At 61.1% G+C, this 23,062-nt stretch overlaps 2 protein-coding genes across 6 annotated transcripts; one reads left to right on the forward strand and one right to left on the reverse strand.

Annotated features, from left to right (window-relative positions):
* Positions 1-52: 52 nt before the first annotated feature.
* LOC133627678 (discoidin, CUB and LCCL domain-containing protein 1-like) lies at positions 53-9,498 on the reverse strand. 3 transcript variants are annotated; one of them, XM_062014305.1, is made up of 15 exons: positions 9,401-9,498; positions 6,985-7,206; positions 4,609-4,746; positions 4,175-4,226; positions 3,917-3,989; positions 3,673-3,806; positions 3,484-3,521; positions 3,188-3,382; positions 2,423-2,544; positions 2,171-2,339; positions 2,000-2,092; positions 1,727-1,817; positions 1,559-1,596; positions 1,304-1,426; positions 53-453 (listed from the first exon to the last, which is right to left on the reverse strand). In XM_062014305.1, the coding sequence occupies exons 1-15, from the start codon at positions 9,471-9,473 to the stop codon at positions 113-115; spliced, it is 1,902 nt and encodes a 633-aa protein (XP_061870289.1). In that variant the 5' UTR covers positions 9,474-9,498; the 3' UTR covers positions 53-112. The 3 variants fall into 3 exon arrangements, with proteins under 3 accessions (XP_061870289.1, XP_061870288.1, XP_061870290.1); XM_062014304.1 differs by having other exon boundaries at positions 1,304-1,438; XM_062014306.1 differs by lacking the exon at positions 9,401-9,498 and having other exon boundaries at positions 1,304-1,438; positions 4,609-4,784; positions 6,985-7,058.
* A 601-nt stretch (positions 9,499-10,099) lies between these two features.
* On the forward strand, positions 10,100-22,003 carry GMEB1 (glucocorticoid modulatory element binding protein 1). 3 transcript variants are annotated; one of them, XM_062014307.1, is made up of 10 exons: positions 10,100-10,238; positions 11,539-11,697; positions 12,701-12,783; positions 13,644-13,768; positions 14,672-14,775; positions 15,482-15,636; positions 16,799-16,927; positions 17,578-17,715; positions 18,801-18,923; positions 19,969-22,003. In XM_062014307.1, the coding sequence occupies exons 2-10, from the start codon at positions 11,570-11,572 to the stop codon at positions 20,676-20,678; spliced, it is 1,695 nt and encodes a 564-aa protein (XP_061870291.1). In that variant the 5' UTR covers positions 10,100-10,238; positions 11,539-11,569; the 3' UTR covers positions 20,679-22,003. The 3 variants fall into 3 exon arrangements, with proteins under 3 accessions (XP_061870291.1, XP_010204605.1, XP_061870292.1); XM_010206303.2 differs by lacking the exon at positions 10,100-10,238 and having other exon boundaries at positions 10,563-11,697; XM_062014308.1 differs by lacking the exons at positions 10,100-10,238; positions 11,539-11,697 and adding an exon at positions 12,879-13,000 and having other exon boundaries at positions 12,700-12,783; positions 19,969-22,002.
* The last annotated feature ends 1,059 nt before the right edge of the window (positions 22,004-23,062 follow it).

Raw genomic sequence — 23,062 nt, forward strand, 5'->3', positions numbered from 1 at the left:
CTCCGTGAACGGCAGAGAGATGCTGAGGCCAGCGGGGGTGGAGGATGGGGTGTCGGGGGGGTAGACGTGTATTGAATAGCGGTGTCCGTACAGCCGCGGGCTCGCCGCCGCCTCACAGCGCTTCGTGATAAACGTGCTGCAAGGGCCGCGGGCAGCGGGCGCTGTCCCCGGAGGGGCTGAGGGCCCGGCCCGCGGGCGCGTCGTACCGCAGCGAGGGGCAGCCCGGCAGCGCCGTGAGGCCGCGGCGGGTGCCGCTGGGCTCGGGGTCCCCGAACGGTGTGGCGTATTCGGGCTCCGGAGGCAGCGGCTCCGCGTACTCGTGGTGTTTGCCCGGCACGTCGTAGTGGGTCACGACCAGCGGCAGCGTGTAGCCTTCGTCCGGGAGCGGTTTGAAGGTGGAAGGGCCCGTCTGGCTGCTGGGGCTCACCTGCACCAGGTCAGGCTCGGCGTATTCTGCAACGGGGACAGGGGGCTGTGAGCTGGGGACAGCGGGGACTGACCCCACGGGTCATAGTATCAGAGAAGGGTTTGGGTGGGAAAAGTCCCTGAAGCTGCTGCAGTCCCAGCCCTGCCCTCACCCTGCCCAGCCCAGCACTAACCCCTGGCCCTCAGGTCCACACCTTTGGGATCCCTCCAGGGCTGGGCACTCCCCCAGCTCCCTGGGCAGCCTGGCACAGGGGCTGACACCCCTCTCGGGGAAACAGTTCTGCCTCAGCTCCCATCTCAAGCCCTCCCCTGGGGAAACTTGAGCCCCTTTCCTCGTCCTGTCATTCATTACTGGGGAGCAGAGCCTGATCCCCAGCTCCGTTCAGTCTCCTGTCAGGGAGTGTCAGAGAGTGCTGCTGTCTGCCCTCAGGCTCCTCTTCTCCAGGCTCAACACCCCCATTCCCTCAGCCCCTCCCCAGCCCCTTGTGCTCCAGCCCCTTCCCCAGCTCTGTGCCCGGCTCTGGCCACGCTGCAGCCCCTCAGTGTCCCTGTGGCAGTGAGTGAGGGGCCCAGCACTGAGCACAGCCCTGGAGCTGCAGCCTCCCCAGGGCCCAGCACAGGGGACAATCCCTGCCCTGCTCCTGCTGCCACCCCAGAGCTGAGCCCAGCCAGGCTGCCCTTGGCCTTCTTGCCCCCCTGGGCACGCTGCTGGCTCGTGTTCAGCCGCTGCCACCAACCCCCCCAGGCCCTTTCCCTGCAGCAGCTTCCAGCCCCTCTAACCCCAGCCCGGAGCAGGGCCTGGGCTTGGGGTGGCCCTTGGCCATGATGAACCTTACCCCATTGCCCTCAGCAATTCACAGCCTCGTGGCCCCGTTACCTGGTGACTGTGCCTGGCTGAGGTCTCCGGGCGCAGCAGTGGTGGGGAAGGAGGCCAGAGCAGAGGTGGGGGGCGACAGGCTCTGCAGGGAGCACACCCGGCTCGGCTCCAGTGTGGGGTACCCTGAGCAGAGACCTGCACGTGTCATATGCTATGCCTGGGGGCAGCCCAGTTTACCAGCAGCAACAGCACCAGTTCATCCAGCTGCACCCCTCCTGAATTTGGCCCCTGAGGAGGGGTTGGGGACCTTTTTACCTTTTGTGCTCCCACAGTTCAGCTCTGATGCTGACTTTCTGTCAAGAGAGTGAGATGGGGGTGAGGGGTCTCAGCCATGCTGTACCCACCACCTACCTCCTGGCACCCAGTGAGCAGCTGAGCATAGGGGATGCCCTGGGGTGAAGCGGGGGGCAGGATGGGACCTACCTCTTCCTGTGGCAGAGGAAAACCAGCAGCAGGAGGCTGGAGCAGAGAAGCACAAAGCCACCAATGAGCAGCATCACCAGCAGCGTGGAGCCTGGGGAGGGAGGGCAGCGTCAACCTCTGGGTGCCCCATCCCACCCCTCTTTGCACCCATGGGTGCCAGGAACCCACACAAGAGAGTAAATGCGTCGTCATGAGGGGATTTTAAAGCCTGAGTAGGTCTGTTGGTACCTGGAGCACCCACAAAATGATGCTGCAGTCCCCTTTGGCACCCACCTGCCTTCTCTGGGTCCAGGGCGACACCAGGGATGGGACTGCGACTGGCCGGGTGGCTGGTGGGGACCGGGACCTCCCTGGGGCTGCTGGGCACTGTGGGGCAAAGCAGAGACATGAGAGTGGGACCCCCAGGGACAGGCTGGGGGTGGCACAGCGGGGTGTGGGGCTCACCATAGGGCCGGGGCGCCCGGGCCCGTGCCGGCTGGCAGCCCACCAGGGCCACCTTCAGGGCCACACGCTGGTGCCACGTCTGGGGGGTGACACGGACGTAGCGAGCGACGACGGGAGGGATGAAGGCATTGGAAACCTCCCCATGGCTGTCGGTGTTCCCTTCAAAGACCTGCCAGGGAGGGGGCTGGTGCCTGAATGACCACGGGCAGGGGGTCTGCATGCCCTCCAGTGTCCCCCCCTCCCTGTGCCCACCTTGTCCTCTTGGCCACCGCTGCCTCTGTAGGGTCTCCAGTTCTTGCCGTCGCGGCTGGAGGAGACGCTGTAGGATGTCACGTAGTAGTCGTGCTGCTTGGAGGAGCCTTTTGTGATGATGCCTGGTGGTGCAGGAATGAGCCCCGGGGTGAGGGGCTGGGGAAGGGTTTGGGGGGGCCCAGCATACCCCATGGTGTGGGGCAGAGCTGGAATCACCCCCATTGCTGTGACACATCTCTGCTGGGAGGGGACCAGGACATGTCACCTCCTACCCGAGGGGCTTCCCCCAGGCCCTGGGAGGGGGTTTGGGTGGCAGGTTGCAGTGTCAGACCCCCTGCTCTGTTCCTGGGAGCCGATAACCTCCGGCCCCGGCTGCCAGCCCCACATTCCTCCCTCCTCCAGCCTCCGGCTGCACAATGTCCCCATTTTGCTGGCCGTGGTGGCAGCCGCTGCCACACAAAGGCCCCGCTCTGGGCAGCCCCAGCTGAACAAAAGGCACTCGCTGGCACCAGATGCAAGAGCATAATATTAACTTGTTCATCCCAGAAACGGCTGTGGATGGGCTGGGGGGGGCAGGGACAGCGGGGACAGGGGAAGTTGTTGCTGTTGCTGGCTGCATCCCAGTTTGCACCAGTTAAACTGTGGCACAAGCAGCTCGTGAGACCAATGTAGGGGGGATTGCAACAGCTCTGGGCAGCTTTGAGGGGTAGATCCCTGTCACCATGACGAGGGATAATTGTCCCCTCTCCGCTGTCTGACGCTCACCTGTGACATTCCTGCGGGTGCCCAGGTCCAGCTCCAGCCAGGCGGCCTCGGCGCCGGGTTCAGCTGCCCAGGAGTGCCCAGCAGTGCCCAGCGCTGCCCGCTCAGCCCCCCAGGCTCGGGGCTGGCCCAGTGCATCCACCTCGTGCCAGCACGACGAGGCGTTGAAGGCGGCCACCTCCAGGGCATCGCCACAGGCTGGACACGGGAGAGGGCAGGCTGGGAGCCCTGTGTGGCACAGGGGGTGGCACCAGCTTTGGCTGCCAAAGTCATGGCTTAAAATTCAGGGGAAGAAATACCTTTGTGGAATATGAGGCGCTTCTCAGAGAGCGATCCCCTGCGGGCAGGAAAGGGAGGAGCATCAGACGGGCTGAACAAGCCTGGGGGGGCTCTGAAATCGAGGGGTGCTGGGTTCCCAGTGTCAGTAGTGGGGGGGGTCCTATGGGTGTGGGGTGTAGGCAGGGTCCCCCAGCCCCCTTCCCACTCACCTTTTGGAGTGGAGCCCGTTGGCAAAGGCTGACTCATAGAGCGTGATGCCCTTCTCCCGTGCCAGGCTGACCTGCCCGCCCAGCTCGTCCGCGATCACCCCGGCGTGCACAGCTGCCTTGCACAGCACCGACGTCTGCAGGGCCCCGGGCACAGGTGAGAGTTGGCACCCCACGGGGCACCCCATGGCCAGACACCTCCCTTTGCCCAAGCAGCAGCTTGTGCCCCGTGGGGCTCTGCACTTACATCCCGGTAGCCCTGGCTTGGGTTGCCCCAGATGTCCCCGTCGATGCCCTTGCAGCCCGCGGGGCAGTACACACTGGAACAGACCCAGGAGGGGTGGTGAGGGCTGGTTCCTGTGCCCACCCCCTCCACAAACCCCCTGTGCCCCCCATCCTGCCACAGCTGCACCCCAAGAGCCCAGGGGTGAGCACAGCCCGAGCACCCAAGGGAGGGATGAGGGGGGAAGTGGGGCTGATGCCGGAGCATCCCCCTGCCACTCACCTGACGTGCTCCTGCGTGTAGTGGGTGCCTCGAACCAGGCAGGAGACCAGGTCTGCAAGGCAGGGACACCCCAAGGTGTGGGAGCACCCCTGCAGTACCCTCCTCTGCTATTCTGCACCCCAGCCCCGTGCCCTTTAGTGCTCCGTGGTTGGGTTTTGGTCTCCATGGGCAGAGATGGCCCCTCTGTCCCTGCAGCTATCATGCCCATGCCCCCACCAACGGTGCCCACCACGGAGGTCCCAGCTGACCTGGGGTCCCAGCTGTTAGGGTGCCCTAGGAGTCTCCTATGCTGTGCCCTCAGCCAGGGAGAACATGACTCTTCAGGGAGCTTGAGGCAATGGGATCCCACCCTGGGGTCAGCAAGGAGCATCCCCTCCATGGGCTGAGACCCAGCCTGGGGGTCTCTGCAGACCTGGGGGGACCCCAGCCCCTACCTGGGTGCTGTGAAGTGGCGTAGGAGAGAAGGAGGCCCCGTCCTGAGCGGTGGCTGGTGCTGTTGAACAGGACAGTCATGGTGCTGGAGTTGGTCAGCAGCAGAGGGGTGGCAGGGCTGGCATTCCTGCAGTAGGGCCCTGTGGTGGGGACGGGGCCACAACAGGGTTGGGGGTCCCTGGGGACAGGCACATGCACCCTGAGCCCTTGGGATGTCATCTCCCCTCCACAGGCAGGAAGCTCAGGCATCTGGGCTGTGCTTGGGATGCTCCCACATAGAGGGTGGCCCATCCGCAAGGTAGCCCCACCCCAGGGTGGCCCCATGACAGGGTAGGCTCATGCCACAGGTCCCATCTGAGGGTTGATCCCATTCCCAGTGTGGTCCCACAACCAGGGTGATCCTAGTCCCAGAGCAGTTTCAGCCATGCTGTAGTGGGGACCTGGGGCACAGCCCCCCACAGCTCACTCTGTCCCCACCATCACCCACCTCCTTCCCCTGACACTGGCACAGCTCCCAGGCAGGGCTGGCAGAGCTGGAGCAGGCTCCCAGGGTGATGTCCCCACTACCCTGAGCTCCTGGCCTGGCAGGGACCCCCACCACTGACCAGGGATGCTCCCCTCACAGTCTCTCCACTCTCCCCCCACCACTCACTGCCACGTCCCCTGTGCCAGGGCTACACACACAGCACGGCCCCCGAATCAGGGGCTGCATCCCATCCCCTCCCCACCTCCCCTCTCCCAGCAGCTGCCAAAGCTGCCTCCTAAATCCCCCCTTTAATCCAAATTAATTTGCAGTCTCCATCTCCCTGATTAAAGCATGGGCTTAGCAGGAGGGTTCCTTGGGGACATCCCTGCTCCCAGCCTCCTGGGGACAAGAGGTGGCCCCGATCCCCACACCACCACCATCCCCCAGCCCCTCTGCTCTGCAGCACTCCCATCACCATGGCCTCAGGGCATCCAGAGATGCTTTGAGCAGGGGCCATCATTGCCCTGGGCACAGGGAGCTGTGTCCCTGTGTCCCCCACCTTGGGGGGGGGGGGGGGGGGGAGAGGGGGGTGCTCTGCCTCAGTTTCCCCACCCTGACCTCCACCCTTTGCCCTGCCTTGGTCAGATTTGGGAGGTTGAGCCCAGGGGATGTGACACGTGTGGTGTCACGGGGTCACAGATATGAGAGACCAGGGACTCTTTGTGACATGCAGATGAGATGCAGATGAGATGCAGACGACACACTTGGCAGCTTTGGGGACCCCCTGTGTGCTGGGGCCCCCTCAGCTGGGCTGGGGGCTGCCAACCCTGCGGGGCCCCCAGCACAGCCCAGGCAGCGTCAGGCCGTGTGCCAGGCGCCGGGGCTGAGTCAGCAGGAAGGAGCCCTCAACCTCCAGCCGCTTCCCAGAAAACATCTGGGACTCCTCAAGGGTTGGTGTCAGCCTGGGGCCAGGGAGTGGGACCCCAGCCCAGCTCCACAGCCCTGGGGGACATCATCCCATCTCCTGTTGCTCCAGGACCCCTCAGCCTGGGCCAGGCAGTCTCTCAGCTTTAGGGTCCCAGGAGATGGGGACAAACATGTCCCCAAGGCCACAGCAGAGGGGATGGGGACTGGGACCTCCCATGCTGTCACCCCTCTGGGTACCAGCCCAGCAAGGGTGAAAGCCCTGGAGAACTGGGAAAAATCCCCAAATCCCAGTGCTGGGAGCAGTGAGGGATCCAAGCTGCTCCTTTCCACCCCCTCTTCCCTCACCAGGCCTCGAGGCTGCTCCTCCATCCCACCCCACTGACACCCCAGTGCTGACACTTGCTCCCCCCACCTCCCAAGACCCTTCCCCCCACTCCCACTGCTGCCAAATCCCTTCCAGACCCCCTGGGGAAAACCCTGCAAGCGTTTGGGCAGAATTCATTCATCTCCATCTGGGCCCAACTGGGTGCCCTCTCAGCCTTGGCAGCAGCCCCCTCCTCAGGTACCCCACTCCTTGCATGGCCCCATAGGTGGAGACCCCATCTTTGGATATCCCTCTCTCTGGGTACCTCCCCCAAAGTATCCCCATCTTCAGGTATCCCCCTCCTCAGATAATGCCCCTCCTCAGATATTCCCCTCCTCTCTCTTCCTCGGATACTCCACTCTTCTTTAGATATCGCCCTGCTCAGGTACCCCCCTCCTCAGGTACCCTCATCTTTGGGTACCCCCCACCTCAGATCTCTCCCTCCTCAAATACCCCCCCCCAATGACAAAATCATCTAAAAAGACTCTTTAAAAGCTTGTAAAGAAAAAGACTTGCTCGATATTCTCCTCATCCAGCACTTTGTGATATCCCACCCCCATCTCACCCCCTCCCCTCAGCCCCTCGGGTGGGCTCTGCCTCACGTCCCTCCCTCCCCGTTACCGTAGGCGGTGCCAGCCTGGGGGTCAGCGAGCAGCAGGGAGCTGTGGGCACAGCGCTCTGAGGGCTCCAGGTCCACGTCCCCGAAGGTGAGGAGGAGAGAGGTGCCCGGGGGGGCACTCAGGTGCCAGCGACAGGCTGTGTGGTTGGGGTAGGTGCCCGGGTAGTTCTTGGAGCTGAGGGTACCGCTGTGGGGAGTCAGCAGTGTGTGGCCACAGCCGTCCCCTGCAGAGAGACCAGACTCAGCTGAGCTGCTCCCTGCCTCAGTTTCCCCACTTGGCATGGCCCCAAGGACACCCCACGGGCACCTGCAGCCCCTTCCAATGTTTTCCTCATCTGAAGCAGCTTTGTTTCTTGCTGGCTTTTCTGGCCACTGGAGACCAGGGGTGAAGCTGCCTCGGTTTCCCTCCCCCAACCACCCAGCACAGATTTACACCTCCAGCTCCTCTCCGTGCCTCAGGCCGGGAGGACCCCAATTTGGAGGAGGATGCACAAGGGGGAAATACCTCTCCTTATGGTGCTGTACAGCACCAGCAGCCCCCTGGGTACCCCTGGCTGCAGTCTTGACCTTGAGGATGAGCTCAGGCAGCTGCATCCCCAGTGCCTCCTCCCCAGGGCAGTGCCAGCTCCTGCCACAAAAGGGACTTTTCTCTGGGCTCGTTGCCCCTGGGCACGGGGGGAATATCCTGGAAACTCGAGTGGGAGCTGGGGCAGGATTGGGGTGTGGGGAAGGGCAGGGAGGGGTAGAGTAGGAGAAACAACAGTCAGCCCCTCTGCATGGGCTGGGGGGATGTGGGGGACCCTTCTCTGCATCCCTAAAAAGCTGCTGCTCCTGCCAAGCCCCGTCCCGGCACAGGCAGGAAGAAAAGCCAGAGCAGGGCAGGCGCTGGCTCTGCCTTGGCACCTCTCACTGTCGCCGGGAGACGGCACAAAGCATCGGCGGGGGAAGATCCTGCAGGGACAGAAAGAAAGGGGGGGCCGGAGGTGGAAGATGCCAGCGCCCACCCCGAGCCCACTCCTCCTCCCCAGGCTGCGGGAAGGGCTGGTGGCCCAACCGTGGGGGTTTATCCTCTCCTCGGGGCTACTGTACTGTGTGGGCAACAGCCAGCGGGAAGGATCAGGCCCTCTGGGGCTTGTGGGGGGCACACTGGGTGAGGGTAATGTCACAGGGGACCCCGGGGCTGCAGGAGAGGGGCTGCTCTGCCAGGGAGAGAGAAAGTTGGGGCATTGGGGGAGTAGTTTTCCGGCTAGAAAGGTCAGAGCCATGGGGATCCGCACGGAACTGCTCTGGCAGGGGCAGGCTGGCACGTACACCCCAGCTGGCTGCCTTGGGTGGGCTTCCCTGGCTCCCAACCCAGCACCGGTGGGTCCTGGGGAGCTGAGCGAACATCCCGGGGAAAAAACCCATCCCGGGAAAGGAAACCCTGGGAAAAAGCCTCCCGGGAACGGCAGAGAGGAGGCAGGAGCTGCAGCCGGGGGTTTGTCTCCGAAGTTGTTAGCGAGGGGCTGGGAAGAGCGCCGGCAGAGCCACGGGAATGGCCCCAAACCATTCACTTGCCAAAGAGTGGGGAAAACTGGATTAGTGCTGAGCGAGGGCGAATTGGCGTCCGGGCCCTTCCCTGACAGGGGCTTGTTTGTTTTGTCACAGGATGCAGGAAAGACACAACAGGGCGATGCTCCGGGAAGAGCCCGGCACGCTCCCGCCTCCGGCCCCGGGAGAGCTCCCGCCAGTCCCCCGCCGGCTTTGGGATCCGGTGGAAACTGCAGTTAGGACGTCTCCCAAATCGGCCTTGGGGAACGCAGCGTGGCTCTGTCCCTGTGACCACATCCTGGCCCGTGCCTCAGTTTCCCCTCCTAGGTCCCGGGGCCGGGCTGTCGGGGCCCGCGGTATCCCCGGGACGGAGCCCGCTACCCGGCTGTTCGCCGTAAGCTCCGGTGATCCGCTTAAACCGAGGCAGAGTCGTGCCCCGGGGGATTAGGGATTCCCGGGGAAAGCCCTGCGGGCGGGAGGGAGCCGAGCCCGGGACCACCGGCAGCCCCAGAGCAGGCGGCCCCCTGGCACCGGGAGCCGCGTGGGACGGGGGCTGCGGGAAGGATGCGGGACGGGGATGGCACCGGCGGATGGGTGGGAGCAGCGGAGAGCTTGTCCCGTCTGGTACCGGAGCAGACAGGTGGTGGAGAGCCCGTCCCGGGTCGGTACCGGGGCAGGGGGACCGCGGTGATGACAACGTCCCGGTGTGGTCCCAGTCTGAGGACAGCCGGAACCTGTCCCGGATCGGTACCGGGGCAGAGAGGCGCCCGGCCGGACCCAGTCCCGGTCCCGAGCGCGGCTCACGGCCCATCCCGACGAACGAAGGGGAACCCCGGGGGTGCCGGTGCAGGATTCCGTGCCTCCAGTGCCCCGCGATCCCGCACTCACCGTCCTGTCCGGCGGCCGGGCGCAGCCCCAGCGGGCCCAGCAGAAGGCAGCGGCGGAGCAGCGCCAGCGCCATGGCCCCCCGCGCCGCGCCGCCCGCCCGCATCGTCCCGCAGCCGCCGCCGCCGCCGCGGCCCCGCCACCGGCCGCCCCGCCCCGCCCCGCCCCCGGCCCGCCGCCGCGCGCATTGGCCGCCGCCGCCCGGCCCCGCGCCCCCATTGGTCCGCGTCGCTGTCAATCAGCCGGCACCGCCCGGCGGGGTCCGAGGGCGCGGCCGTGGGGGGTCCCGGGCACGCGGGGCGTGGGGGGCGCGGAGCCCCGGGATGGGGCCGAGCAGCGCTCACAGATGCCTCCCGGGGACCCCGGAGGCCCCCAGGGCCGGGCTGGGGAAGCCCCGTGAGGGCGTCCCGGACAGCGGCGAGGTGGGGTTCGCTCGGGGCTGGCGGACACGGAGCCCCCCGAGACGGGGCTCGGGACGGTCCCGGGTGCCCCTCGGGGACCGTGGACGCAGCCGCCGCGGGGGTGACGGAGCGTCCGGGCCGCGCCGGGGATGCCGGTGCCGCTCCCCGGCCGCCGTCGCTCGTGTCCCGGCCGCGCGGGGGCAGCCTCGTGGCGGTGCCGCCGCCCGCCGCCAGGGGGCAGCACGACGCCGCCCGCGCCGCCCTGGGAGGCGGCGGCCCCTTTAAGGCAGGCGGCGGCCGGAAGTGCTGGCGGCCGAGGCCGCGGCGGCGACTGCGCATGCCCCGTCCTGCCCGGCCCGCTTCCCTCCCCCCTCCCCCCCCTTCCCTCCCCACCTCCCCTCCCCCTTCTCCCAGCCCCCGGACTCGGCCGCTCGGCGACGGTAAGGGCCGGCCGGCGCCGCGCTACGGGAGCCGGGAGGGGCCAGGCGGCGGCGGGGCGGGGCGGGGCGAGAGGGGGCCCGGCCCGGCCCGGCGGGGAGGGGACGGGAGGGGAGGGGGCGCCCCAGCGCGCGCCGCCGTACGTGCCGCCGCCGCCGCCGCGAGGGCGGACGTCGCGCGCCGCAGGGGGGGGGGGGGCCCCGCGCCGCTGCGTCCGCCCGCGGGGGGGGGGGGGGAGGGGGGGGAGAGGCCCCGCCCCGCCCCCGGGCGGCCCCGCCCCGCCCCGCCGCGCGCGCCGCGGGGGGCCCCGCGCCTGCCCAACCCCCCCCACACACACACCGGCCCGGGAGCGGGGGGTCGCGCCGTGCGGGGCCCCCGTCGGGCTGTTGCTGTACCCACGGCGCGGATCTCCGCGCCGGACATCCTGAGGAAGACGCGGCCCCGCCGTCCCGTGGGGGTTCCCGGGGAGCAGCGCCGCCCCGGCGGAGGGCTGGCCCGCCCCGAGTGCCAGCAGCCCCCAGCGAGGGAAGCTCAGGGGCTGCAGGGGCGGGAGCTAGTGGGGAATGTGCCCCTTGTGCCTGTGCTCTCCTCGCGTGTCCCAACTCCACCCTGGCACGAGTCACCATCCCCACACCCTGTCCCACCACCCCTCGCCGTGGGCCGCCATCCTTGGCCATCGGGTCCTCTCCTGCTGCAAGCGCTTTCCCAGAAACTCTGCAACCCCACGAGCCCGGGGGACGACAGCTCAGCTCCAGCTCCGTGGCAGTAACAAAACCACCTTCGTGCCTCTCAGCAGAGGGGCTGCGATGTCGTGTGGCACCGCACCTCTGCCAGCGGGAGGGATGAGCAGCGGGCACGTTCCTGGGCATCCCGAGGGCGGGTGGATGTGCTGGCGAGCACAGGGCCAGCAGCTCTGTCTCAGAGCTCCCCCAAACCCACTGTGGGAGTTTGCTCAGCCGTGAGGCTGACACAGCCTCTGCAGGACCAGGGCGGGCAGCTGTGGGTGGGATGGCACCGGGGAAACGCGCCTTTGTGTTGTTGGGTGAGATAGTTCCCAGCTCTCGTGATGGAGAGGGGAGGAGAAATCCCTCGTGTGTGTTGTCAGACACTCGCTTCTCTCTGTGGTGGTGAATTTTAAACCGCCCCATCCTCTCTTTGGAGCTGGAGCTTTGCTGTGCTGGCCCCACTAGCCCAGCTAGCCCAGCCTTTGCTGCAGTGGCACGGGCTGACCATGCTCAGGCAGAGCTGCCTGCCCCTCTCCCTGCACACCGTGCAGTCCTGCCTCTGCTCTGCCCTCCGCAGCACCGCGGCACCGCCGGCCTTCATGTGAGACATGGCGAATGCCGAAGTGAGCGTCCCTGTGGGTGATGTGGTGGTTGTACCAAGTGACGGAAACGAAGGGGAGAACCCGGAGGATACCAAAACCCAAGTGATCTTGCAGCTCCAGCCGGTGCAGCAAGGGTGAGTTGGATGGTACTGGTGTGACTGGGAGGTGTGGGGTGGGACGGAGGGGGGGAGTCCTGTTGGGTTTTGTGGTGTGGGGGCTGAGTGGCAGCGCAGTTCTCCAGGTCTGCCTCAGTTTTTGGGCTGTGCATGGCAGAGAGAAAAATACAATGCAGGGGGGGAAAAAAAATGCTTTTGTGTGTGTGTTGCTGTCGTGAGGCCTCCAAGGACTGAAATTGTCCTGTGGGGATGTGGGTGGTGCTGTCTCTGGATCCCACAGCTGCGGCAGTGGGGAAGCAGTGAGGTGGTCACAGAGCTGCCCTGACCACACATCCTTCCCCGTTTTCTCTTCCCTCCCCGGCCCCAGGGTGGGTTTTTGTCAGGCTGCAGCTGCTGCCTGTGATGGTCTGTGCTCGTGTGTCTGGATCTGCAGATGCCTCTGTGCCAGCTTGCCCCTAAAATAATCCTCCTCTCAAATACAATGAAGCTGGGACATTGGAGGGAGTTTTGCGGTGCCCTTGGCAGCTGCTGCAGAGAAGTGGTTGCCAGCAGGCACTTCATTTTAACTCTGCATCAGTTGGGGTGTGAATTGGCTGGTTCCAGGCTGATAATATTGGGCTATGAGCCTCACAGTGACTCTCCCCTGCATGATCACCCATCCTGCAGTGTCACCCAGGGCTGGGAGGGAAATCCTGGAGCCTTGTTGTGGGTAACTGCCCATGTCAGAAGGCAGAGGAGCAGGCAGAAGGACTCTGCATGCTGCAGAGCTGCCTCAGTGGCACTGGCAATGGGGAGGAGGTGATGACAGGCCTGGGAACGCCTCTGTGTGTTCCAGTCCCCAGGATTATCATCCTATTTTGTATTTGCCAACGAAATGCCTGAGATTGAAACTATATCCCATGAAATCCTTACCCCTGGAGACAGGCAAGAGAGAAACAAACCCAACTGTTCACCCAGTGCTGGGAATCTTCATCTCCCAGCGTTTGTACAGTTTGTTGATGGATGGTCACTTTCCCACCAGGATTTACCAGGAGGGCTCTGAGGCCAGTGCTGCCGTGGTAGCTGTGGAAACTCACACCATCCACAAGCTGGAAGAAGGGATCGGTGAGTGGCCGCTCAGCGTGGGCAGGCAGAATCCCCTCCTCCGCAGGGCTGGTGCCTCCAGTTCGCTGGGCTTCCTTCTGGCTCTGCCCCTGCAGATGCTGCTCCCCAGGCATGGATGTGGGTACAGGGGCTGGGCATACTCTGGAATAAGAGTCTGCTGTTACTGCTTGGTCTCAAAAGTCCTGGAACTGAGCTCCTGGCCCTCCTGCAATGAATGGTAAGGGCTCCCACGGGGTGCAGGGGAGCTGAGATTCCACCCCAGCCTCGGTGTGCCCCGTGAGCAGGCAGGAAAGGCGGTTGTGTCTGTGCTGGCTGAGGTGCCAGGCTCTGGTTGTTGGTTCTTTACCTGATGGTTTGGGTCAGAAGAACTAAGTGGTTCAGCCCAGAATGCTCCCTGACACCCCAGGATGTGGGAAGAGGCTCCTGTCATTAGGTGCTGTCGCTAGATCTCAGCTGGCGTTTTGCTCCTGTGTGGGTGTGGGTCTTTCAGCAGTATTGGCAGAAGCTCTGGCTGTGAAGAGAATGTCATAGCAGTAAATATCTGATATCACTGTTAAGGAGATACCAGAGCCTCAAGAAATCAGAGGGATAGCTGTGCTATCCACAAAGGCTGTTCTCATTGACTCCCCCCTTTCAGATGTGTTGGATTCCTGATCTCTCCTGATAGATGAGCTTCATTTTGAGTGTTGCTGTATTAAAAAGCAGATCCCAGTTGCTGTGACTGAGACAGGACTGCTGGGAATGGGCCTGCCTTTGGTTTCTCTGGTGTAGGCCTCAGCACCTGTGAGCTTTCAGTTCTCACTGTGTGGGATTTCAGCTTCTTGGCTGGGGGATTTCATTCTGGGCCCTTCCTCCCTCAGACCCCAGCACCATTGAAACGAGCGAGGAGATCGAGATCGCCTATCCCATCACCTGTGGGGAGAGCAAAGCCATCCTGCTCTGGAAGAAGTTTGTCTGTCCAGGAATCAATGTCAAGTGTGTAAAGGTAAGGGGGAGGTTCAAAGCAGACTCCTCCTCTGCTCTCAGGCTTAAGCTCTTGACCTGCATGGGACTTTGTGAGTTTTTGTGTTTCAGCTGAGCCTTGTCCTGGAGCTGAGGTGCCTTTGCAGCATGCTGGATTCTTAGTGCTAAAAGTGTTTCCAAGATGGGGAGATGCAGGGGAGGAGTGAGTTAAGAAAGGAAAGTCTGTCACCCACCTTAGATTTCAGTGCTGCTCCTGATTACTGTTTAAGGCACAGTCATATTCGATCCTTGAGGCTCAAGGCAGGCAGGGATATGTACTGAAATCTGCCAGAGCTTTTCTTCCTTGTCTCTTGATGTCCTAATACTCATCTCCTGTCACTTCCTTGGGGAGCAGGCTGCATCAGGAAGAGAAATCTTGCTGTTACCCATTTTCTTCTGAAGGTATGCTAATGTAACAGCTGAGACTGAGTCCCTGAGTGCTGCTGCTGACCCTCCACGGGGACTCTCTCAGGCACTGGAGCAGAACAGAACAGATGCCCGAGCAAATACCTGTGTCAGCTGGCTGTTGCTGGGCTGTGGGATGCCACGGGAGCCTCCCGTGGTGATCTCCAGGATGACTGTCCATGTGCACAGAAGGACATGATTTGGTCTGTGCTTCATACAGAAGCCTTCAGGGCTGTTCCTGGCTGCAGCTGTGAGGTTCAAATGTTGATGGCTGGCAGGTCACCCCTGCAAACATCTCCCTTCTGGAGTGGGAAGTGTTGCAGTGACGAGGGGATCAAAGCTGGCAGGTGTTTGAGAAGCAGCTCCTCTTTCTGGGTGGAAGTAGGGGCTTAAATGAGCTGTAGCTTTGCTGTGTGGGTGTCCCAATAGTCTCCCAAAGATATTACTCTGTTGGCTGAGCCTTTGTTTATCTCCTTGTCAGTTCAACGACCAGCTGATCAGCCCCAAGCATTTTGTTCACCTGGCTGGGAAGTCGACCCTGAAGGACTGGAAGAGAGCCATTCGCCTGGGAGGGATCATGCTGAGGTATTTCACTTGCCTGCCACTGCATCCAGCTTCAGGGCTCTGTCACTGCAGCTGCAGGATCCCATGCAGGAGTTTTATCTGCTTTGCATTCACAGAATCATAGAGTCATCCCAGAGTGGTGGGGGTGGGAAGGGCCCTGCAGAGCTGCTGCAGCCCACCCCCCTGCGAAAGCAGGTTCCCCTGGCTCAGGGGGCACAGGAACATGTCCAAGCAGGTTTGGAAACTTCCTGAGAAGGAGCCTCCACACCCTCCCTGGGCAGCCTGGGCCAGGGCTCCCTCACCACAGCACCAAAGGAGTTTCTCCTCCTGTGCCAGTGGCACTTTCTGTGTTCCAGCCTGTGCCTGTTACCCATTGTCCTCTTGCTGGAGACAACAGAAAAAAAGTGTCGGTCACCAGGAGATCTCTTGGAAGGCTGCAGAGATCCTGGTCCCATGGTCTGAGGGGCTGGATTCATCCTGTACAGAAGTGGCCTCTCCTAGGGTACCTAGTACTGGGTGGGAGTGGGACAGGACTGGATATGAAGCTGGGAGATTGGCTTGTATTTACCACCCAAAAGCCCTGAGGAGATGTTTTGTGTGCAGGGTAGTGCTGGCTCTCCCTTCCTCCATCCTTCCCCTGGCTGTAGCATTCCTCTGTGGAGTGCTCCCTTTGTCTCCAGGCTGAGATTTGAGCTGATCCTGATTCTCTCCCCACTCCCCTGCACAGGAAGATGATGGACTCAGGGCAGATCGACTTCTACCAACATGACAAAGTTTGCACCAACACCTGTCGAAGCACCAAGTTTGATCTCTTGATCAGCAGTGCCAGAGCACCAGTGCCAGGCCAGCAGAGCATGGTGCAGACTCCCACCTCAGCTGATGGTAGGAAACTGGCCAGCAATGTCACAAGAGTTTCCTTCTGACGCTCCTCTCTCTCCCTAGGCTAATTTAATTGGGTTAACCCTCTCCCAGACACACCTTACACCTCTTCCTGAGGTGCAGCAGGGCACTGCCACCGCTCAGGAGACTGCTCTGCTTTCTGGGAAGGCAAATGTTTCTCTTGGCTGCTCCAATGGGTCTCAGCAGCATCTGTCAGGGAGCTCTGTTCTGTAGCAGTGGGAGGGCTGGAAAGCTGCTGGGATGAAGCAGTGAGGAGAGGCAGCCTCAGGAGCCAGGGGAGTTTCATAGAATCATAGAATGGAAAAGACCTCTAGAGGTCATCCAGTCCAACCCCCCTGCTGAGTTTCACCTTGCAGGGATCCCTGCTCTGGGGCTGCCACAGGAGCAAACATCTGAGTGGTTTCTAATGTCTTTCCTACTTGAGGGTTTATCATCAGATGGGCCAATACTCAGGAATGAGTTTAGGGATGCTGACCTGCACATCACCTGGGCATCCATGAACGGGGTGTGATGGCTGGATGGCATTTGACTGTCATGAATCCCCTGCTTTGGAGCAGGAGGTGATCCCTTTGGGGTTAAGGGAGAAGGCTGCTCCCAGTCACACCACATCCTGGGCAGGTTACATTTCCCTAAGGCCCTGGGTGTTGTCCATGAGCTAAGGAGAGTCTCTTGGAAAGCACCATGGCCACATGGTGAAACCTTACAGTGGCTGCACATGGGCTTAGTCCTAATTTTGATCCAGAAGCCTGAATTGGATCTGTCTGCCTTTTATAAACCAGTTTGGACCCTGACCCTGCCATTTCCTGAGAGATTTGGGCATCTGTGGGGTGCAGAGCTCCCTGCTGCTGATGCAGGGACAGAAAGGTGTCTGGCCTGAGGTTTATTTGTTCCATTCTTTATTCTGGTCCCTTTCTGCTCCTTTTATGCCAGGACTCCAGTTTGCTTTCTGGGTTTTTTCCTCCAGAAGCCCCAGAGCTTTTCACAGTCCCAGTTCCAATGAGAAACAGCAACAATAGCTTGTAGCTAATTCAATTGAAAGAAGCCAGACACAAACAGCACGTCCATGAGAGTGACAAAGAGCCTGGGAGGGGTGAGGAGGGGTGGAAAGCAAAGCAGGGGTTGAGGGCTGGCACCTCTGTGGCAGGGAGCATCACCCAGATCGCGCTGTCGGAGGAGAGCATGGAGGAGGGGATCGAGTGGAACTCGGCTCTGACGGCTGCTGTCACCATGGCCACTGAGGAAGGCATGAAAAAGGACACTGAGGAGATCTCAGGTAAGCTCAGGCTTCTTGCTGGGTGTTTTCTTCCCCTCTAGTACGTTCTGGATCCTGAAAATAAGGGGAGTTTAGGGAATGAGAGAGCTGGACCCCAGCTCCTTGGCCAGCCCAGCATTTCCCAGGGGCTCTGCCTGGCTGCTGCACTTCAGCCCTGACCCTGGGGCTGATGAGTGATCCCCAGATCAGTCACTGCTCCTTACAGCAAGAGGCTTTTTTTCTGTTGTTGTTTATTCTAAGGATGTAAATGTCAGCCAGGCTGGAGCAAGACTGAACCCATCAGGGAGCAGCATCTCGTTAGTACCCTGTGGCAGTACCTGTGAGCTCTCTTGGCTGTGTCCCTCTTAGGATCAGTACAGAAGCTGAGGCAGAGATTCCTCAAAGATATTCATCTCTGCATCTTGCAAAGATGTGAAATGTTGCCTTGGGAGTCATGGTGCTGCTTGAAAACACGTTGCTGAGTTGCTGCCTGGATCTGTTTTTACTTCTTCCAGGGTTTTGAGGGATTTTATTTAATGTCATATCCCAAATGGCCAAATGAGAAGTCAACTTGCACAGTCAGTTTTGCCTGAAAGGTTTAAGGTAGCCTCATGGGAGAAAGTGTTAAAGGCTTGGACACATTGACTGCTTTTTCCTTCTCCCTGTGCCAGAGGACACACTGATGTTCTGGAAGGGAATAGCTGATGTGGGGCTGATGGAAGAGGTGGTGTGCAACATCCAGAAGGAGATTGAAGAAGTCCTGAGGGGTGTCCAGCAGAGGTTGGGTCAGTCTCCCTTCCAGATGACAGGTAGGTGGTGAGCCCCAGCCTCTGGCTCTGCAGCAGGGCAGGATGCTCAAAAGAGCAGCTGCAGGCAAAATACCCAACAAGTGAAGGATTTTTGGCTCCATCCCCAGTGATTAAAGCTGTGGAGTCAGGCTGGGGAGGGAGATGCAGCCCAGTAGCCGAGCTGAGTCCAGGTGTGGTCTCAGCCTTCCCCACTGAAGGCTTCAAGGCATGAGGACCCCATTCCCTGAGCAAAATGACCTCTCTGCTTGCCCAGATGGGGTGAGCACCCTCAGCTCCCAGCCCTCCTGAGTGAGGTTCACTCCTGCCCAGCTTTCCCCCTGAGACCAGAGTTACTCAGACACCTTTCTCCGGGGCAGTGCAGGCTCTAACAGGTCCTGCCCCCTCACTTCTCCTTCTGTCTTCACTTGTGCCAGAAAACCTGTTTTGGGGGCTGAACCAGATGAAGGAGCTGATCTGGGTTAAAAATAACTCCCATCCCTTCTTTAGAGTTATTTTAAACTTGGACCAGCTCCCTAATCCAGTTCAACACGTGCCCCTGTGAGCTCAGGGTCGGAGAGCACCTCTTGGTGATGCCCTTGCTGAGAGGACATCCATGTAGCCACAGACTTCATTTTACCCAGGAGATCTTCTTTGATTTTCTAATTTAGCTTTGGGCTGGCAGATCCTGGAGTCTGGTAGGTGGCAGCTTTTGGAAGCTGAGAGTGATTGAAGTCAGTGGATTATAATAGAAATTTTGCACAGCTTTCAGTGGAGCTGGCATGTTAATGACACTGTCAGCAGCATGGGGTGATGATTTGTAGGTGGAGAGCTCGTTTGTATCTCTGTGATTGCAAATTATGCTTTCATTTGCAGCAATTTGGAGCTGCTTGGGTGACACATCTCTGTTTCATTTTCTTTATCATCTGAATGGGATTATTTAGTCCTTGGATGTCAGAAGGATGTGGGAGCTGGGTCTGCCCTTGTGAAAGGAGAGAGCTTTACAAAAAGCAGCAGAACGTTTTTGGTGTCACAGGAGCATCTGTGGAGCACCTGGCTGAGTCCCAGCCATGGGACCAGGCATCCACCCCCTGTTGCTTTCCTTGCAGATGCCGCGGTCCTGAACAACGTCGCCCACACCTTTGGCCTGATGGACACAGTCAAGAAGGTTCTGGACAACAGGAAAAACCAGACAGAGCAAGGAGAGGAGCAGTTCCTTTACACACTGGCAGGTACAGTCAGCACCCAGCCAGGCTTCTCATCCTGCTCCTGAGACTGAGAGACACTGAGGAGTCTTTCCTTTGACCTGACCCCCAGCAAACCATATTTGGGTTATTATTCAACACACACTGCCCCAAAGCATCCCAGTCCCTTTCCATCCTGGGGGTCACATGGAGTATTCCCTCTCCCTTGCCTCACAGTGAGCAATTGCTGGGGGCATTGCACAGCCCAAACCCCATGCCCTTGGCTGCAGTGTGCCAAGGGGAGGTGGGTCTCATTCTGTTGGTGTTAGGAAATAGGTGCTGTTAGCTGAGAGAGGTGCTGTGCTCACCCGAGCTGCAGGCAGTGCTGTGCTGTACCCCAGCCTATGAGCCTCTGTACAGGCTGCTGAGTTCTCTGCCTGTCTCAGCATGGAGCTATCGGGTGTCTTGCACAGCTTCCCCTGAGCTGAAGCTGATAACCTGACCTGGATTCCCCACAGCTGCTTGCTGGATGTGTGTCCCTCCTCACTGTGTCCTGTAGGACCTGTTCTTATCTGGGATGGCCTAGTCCCCTACTGCCCCGGATAAAGGGGATTACTGTGCTACTTCTGACTTCCAGTGTTCCAGACTGGGGTCTGGAGATGTTTCACTGAGCCAGGCAGTCATGCAGGCACTTGGCTCCCAGGGAGGGGACCCAGCCAAGCTCAGGGAGCAGTTCCTACTGCCACGAGGAGGTTGTCCACTCTCCCCTGGAGGTGGCCCTAGCTTGAGGAGCAAAAATGCTCATTTCCCCCTCAGTAGGAGTAGCCAATGGGTGTAGAGCCTTGCCTGTTTCTTGCCTGAGAGGCAGCCAAAGCAGGCTGAGCAGGTGCAGAACACAGACCAGGCCTGTGTGGGTGGCAGGAGCTTGTGCCCTTCTCCTGCGCTGCGTTTGATCTCCAGTGAAGCGTTAAGATCACGCTGGAGTGGGTGGTGGGGGGGTCTGTGCTTTGTCTCCTGGTGCAGACCTGGGCTGTGAGGGGCAGTGGTGGAGCCCGCGGGGTCCCAGCCCGCCGCTCAGCCCTTCTCTTTGCAGACCTGGAGCGGCAGCTGGAAGAGCAGAAGAAACTCGCCAAGGACCAGAAGGCCAAGTCCCAAACCATCCAGAACGTGGTGCTGATGCCCGTCAGCGCTCCCAAACCCCCCAAGAGGCCCCGTCTGCAGCGCCCAGCCTCCGCCACCGTGCTCAGCCCCTCCACCCCCCTCCAGCAGCCCCAGTTCACCGTCATCTCGCCCATCGCCATCGCGCCCGTGGGACAACAGTTCTCCGTGGGCAACATCCCCGTGGCAACCATTAGCCAAGGCTCCAGCCCGGTGACTGTTCACACTCTGCCTTCTGGCTCACAGCTTTTCCGCTACGCCACCGTGGTCTCGTCCTCCTCCAAGACCAACTCCTCCGACACCGTCACCCTGCACCCGTCCTCCAGCCTGGCGCTGCTCAGCTCGGCGGCCGTGCAGGACAGCGGAGCCCTGGCCAACGTGGCCACCGTGGTCAACCCCGTGGAACTGGTGGCCATGGAGTCAGGTCTGACATCCACCATCCAAGCTGTGGAGAGCACCTCAGATGATGGGCAAACCATCATAGAGATCGACCCGGCGCCCGATCCCGAGGCGGACGCGGAGGAGGCGCAGGGGAAAGCCGTGATCCTGGAGACGGAGCTGAGGACTGAGGAGAAAGTGGTGGGAGAAGTGGAGGATCATCAGCACCAAGTCCACAACGTGGAGATTGTGGTCTTGGAGGACTAGTGGGGAAAGGCAAACAAACAAACACCAGTTTTGGGGAAGAGTTGGGAATTTGGTCGTTTTTTGGCGCCTTTTTTTGTTTTGTGAAGCATCTTTTCCAGCCCCTCCCCCGTCTGTTCCCACGGACAGTTCAGTGCTGATGGCAGAGATGGAACTGGGGGGGTGTAAGGATATCTGGAGGAACACATGAGGCCTGGCAAAGGCTCACAAGAGAGTCTGTGGAGCACTGAACAGTTGTGCCTGTTTGCAGGGTGAAGCAGAGACTGGATCTGTGCTGAATCAAGCTGACTGGGAGCAGCTGGCTGAGGGCTCCAGCCACACACACACAGCCACACACACACACACATACACACCCCCACAGACACACACAAGGTGCTTCTGCTCTGGGCCCTCCCCAGCCCCAGGGTGTCATTTCACAGTGGCTGGAGGGTTGCTGTGCCTGGGGGAGGGGGGTGACAGCTCATTTGTACCTCATTTGTCTTTTATGTTCCACCAGGGGAAGGTGTGGGACTCCTCACTGTCACCTCACTGGGATTGGTTTTGCTCTTGTTTTGAGGATGAGGACAGTAACTCTGACTTTACTGTCCATCTCCTCCCCCTCCTCCACACAGATTGGTTTTCTGTCTCTGTTTTTATGTGTTTACTCTCTCTCTTCCCCTTGCCCAGCTTTCCCAGCTGCACACCTACTCTTGGGGTCCCTGTACCCCAACCCCACACTCTCCCCCCATCCCTTCCCCTGCCCTGGGTGCTGCAGATGCCACCCAGAGACTCCAACATCACTTCAAAAGCAAACAAAACAGATCAGCTCGAGCTTAAACCCCCCTAACCTGCCCCTTCTGCTGCTCAGCACCGCAGGGACCCAGCGGGGTGGACAAAGCATGTTGTGCTGTTGCTTTCCAGGAGAGCTGGAGCCCAGCTCGGGGCAGCCTCTGTTTACAGTGAGTGCTGGGGCTGCTCCCTGCTTGTTGCTACTTGTTTGGTGTGTTTCTTTTGGTTGGGTTTCTTTAGTTTTTCTTCTTTCTTTCTTTCCTCTAATCTCTTGGCAGGGTTAGAGCTGGCACATTGCTGAGGTAATGTGCACCTCGCCGCTTCCCCTCTTCCCTTCTGGGGTTTTTTATTCGGTGGACAGGGGGTTCCCTTTGGGCTGTGCCATGGGGGGAAGATGGAAGAGGGGGAAGTGCTGGGTGCAGAGGTTTGGGAGGGCTGGGGAGGGGGAGGGGGGGAGCTGCTTGGCTGGAAATATTAAGCAAAACAACAGCAAAAGAAACACACACCTGGGGAGGGGGGTGGGGAGAGGGAAGGAAGATGTGTTTGGCTATTTTTTTGCATTAAAAGGAATGAAAAGTCCCAAGTGTGGTCACATGGTTGGTTGTTGTGGGAGAGCTCTGTCCTCCCCAAGGCAGCCTGAGCCAGGATGGGGTCCCACAGCCAAGAGGGGAGGTTGCTGCTGCTCAGCCTCTGTGAGGAGCTGTGGCCTTGGCTGTGTGGTGGGAGTTGGGGCCAGGGATCGAGGGGAGCCAGTGGTCACTGATGTCTATGGCATCCAGTGGTGGGAACACCTGTAGGAGCCAGATCCCCAGGAGTTTGCATCAGGGATCCCCTTTTCCCTCTGGCTTGCCCCCCAGTGCCCCCACAGCCCACGGTGATGGGCTGGAGGAGGCTGTGCCCTGAACACCCCCATTCCCTCAGCCCCTCCCCAGCCCCTTGTGCTCCAGCCCCTTCCCCAGCTCTGTGCCCGGCTCTGGCCACGCTGCAGCCCCTCAGTGTCCCTGTGGCAGTGAGTGAGGGGCCCAGCACTGACACAGCCCTGGAGCCGCAGCCTCCCCAGGGCCCAGCACAGAGGACAATCCCTGCCCTGCTCCTGCTGCCACCCCACTGCTGAGCCCAGCCAGGCTGCCTTTGGCCTTCTTGCCCCCCTGGGCACGCTGCTGGCTCCTGTTCAGCCCCTGGCACCAGCCCCCCCAGGCCCTTTCCCTGCAGCAGCTTCCAGCCCCTCTGCCCCAGCCTGGAGCTGCCTGGCCTTGGGGTGGCCCAAGGGCAAGACCCAGCCCTGAGCCTTGTTCAGCCTCACCCCATGGCTCCAGCCTGGCCAGGGATCCCTCAGCACAGCCTCCCTGCCCGCACGCAGGTCTGCAGCTCAGGTCTGGCTGTGGGCAGCTGCTGCCAGGCGTCCGATTTGCCGTTTGCAGCCGGAGAAGCCCCGCGGGGTTCAGGGGCTGCGGGGTTCAGGGGCTGCGGGGTTCAGGGGCTGCGGGGCCCTTTAAGAGCGCCGCGCGCCTGTGTGCGTGTCCGCGCCCGGCCGGGCGGGGGCGCTCCTCCCGCCGCTCCGCCGCCGTCCCGCCATGCACCGCGCCCCCCCTCCCCCTCCCGCCATTGTGCCTGGGCGC

This window comes from Colius striatus, chromosome 24 (genome assembly GCF_028858725.1).
Source record: "Colius striatus isolate bColStr4 chromosome 24, bColStr4.1.hap1, whole genome shotgun sequence".
In the NCBI taxonomy this organism is placed as follows: domain Eukaryota; kingdom Metazoa; phylum Chordata; class Aves; order Coliiformes; family Coliidae; genus Colius; species Colius striatus.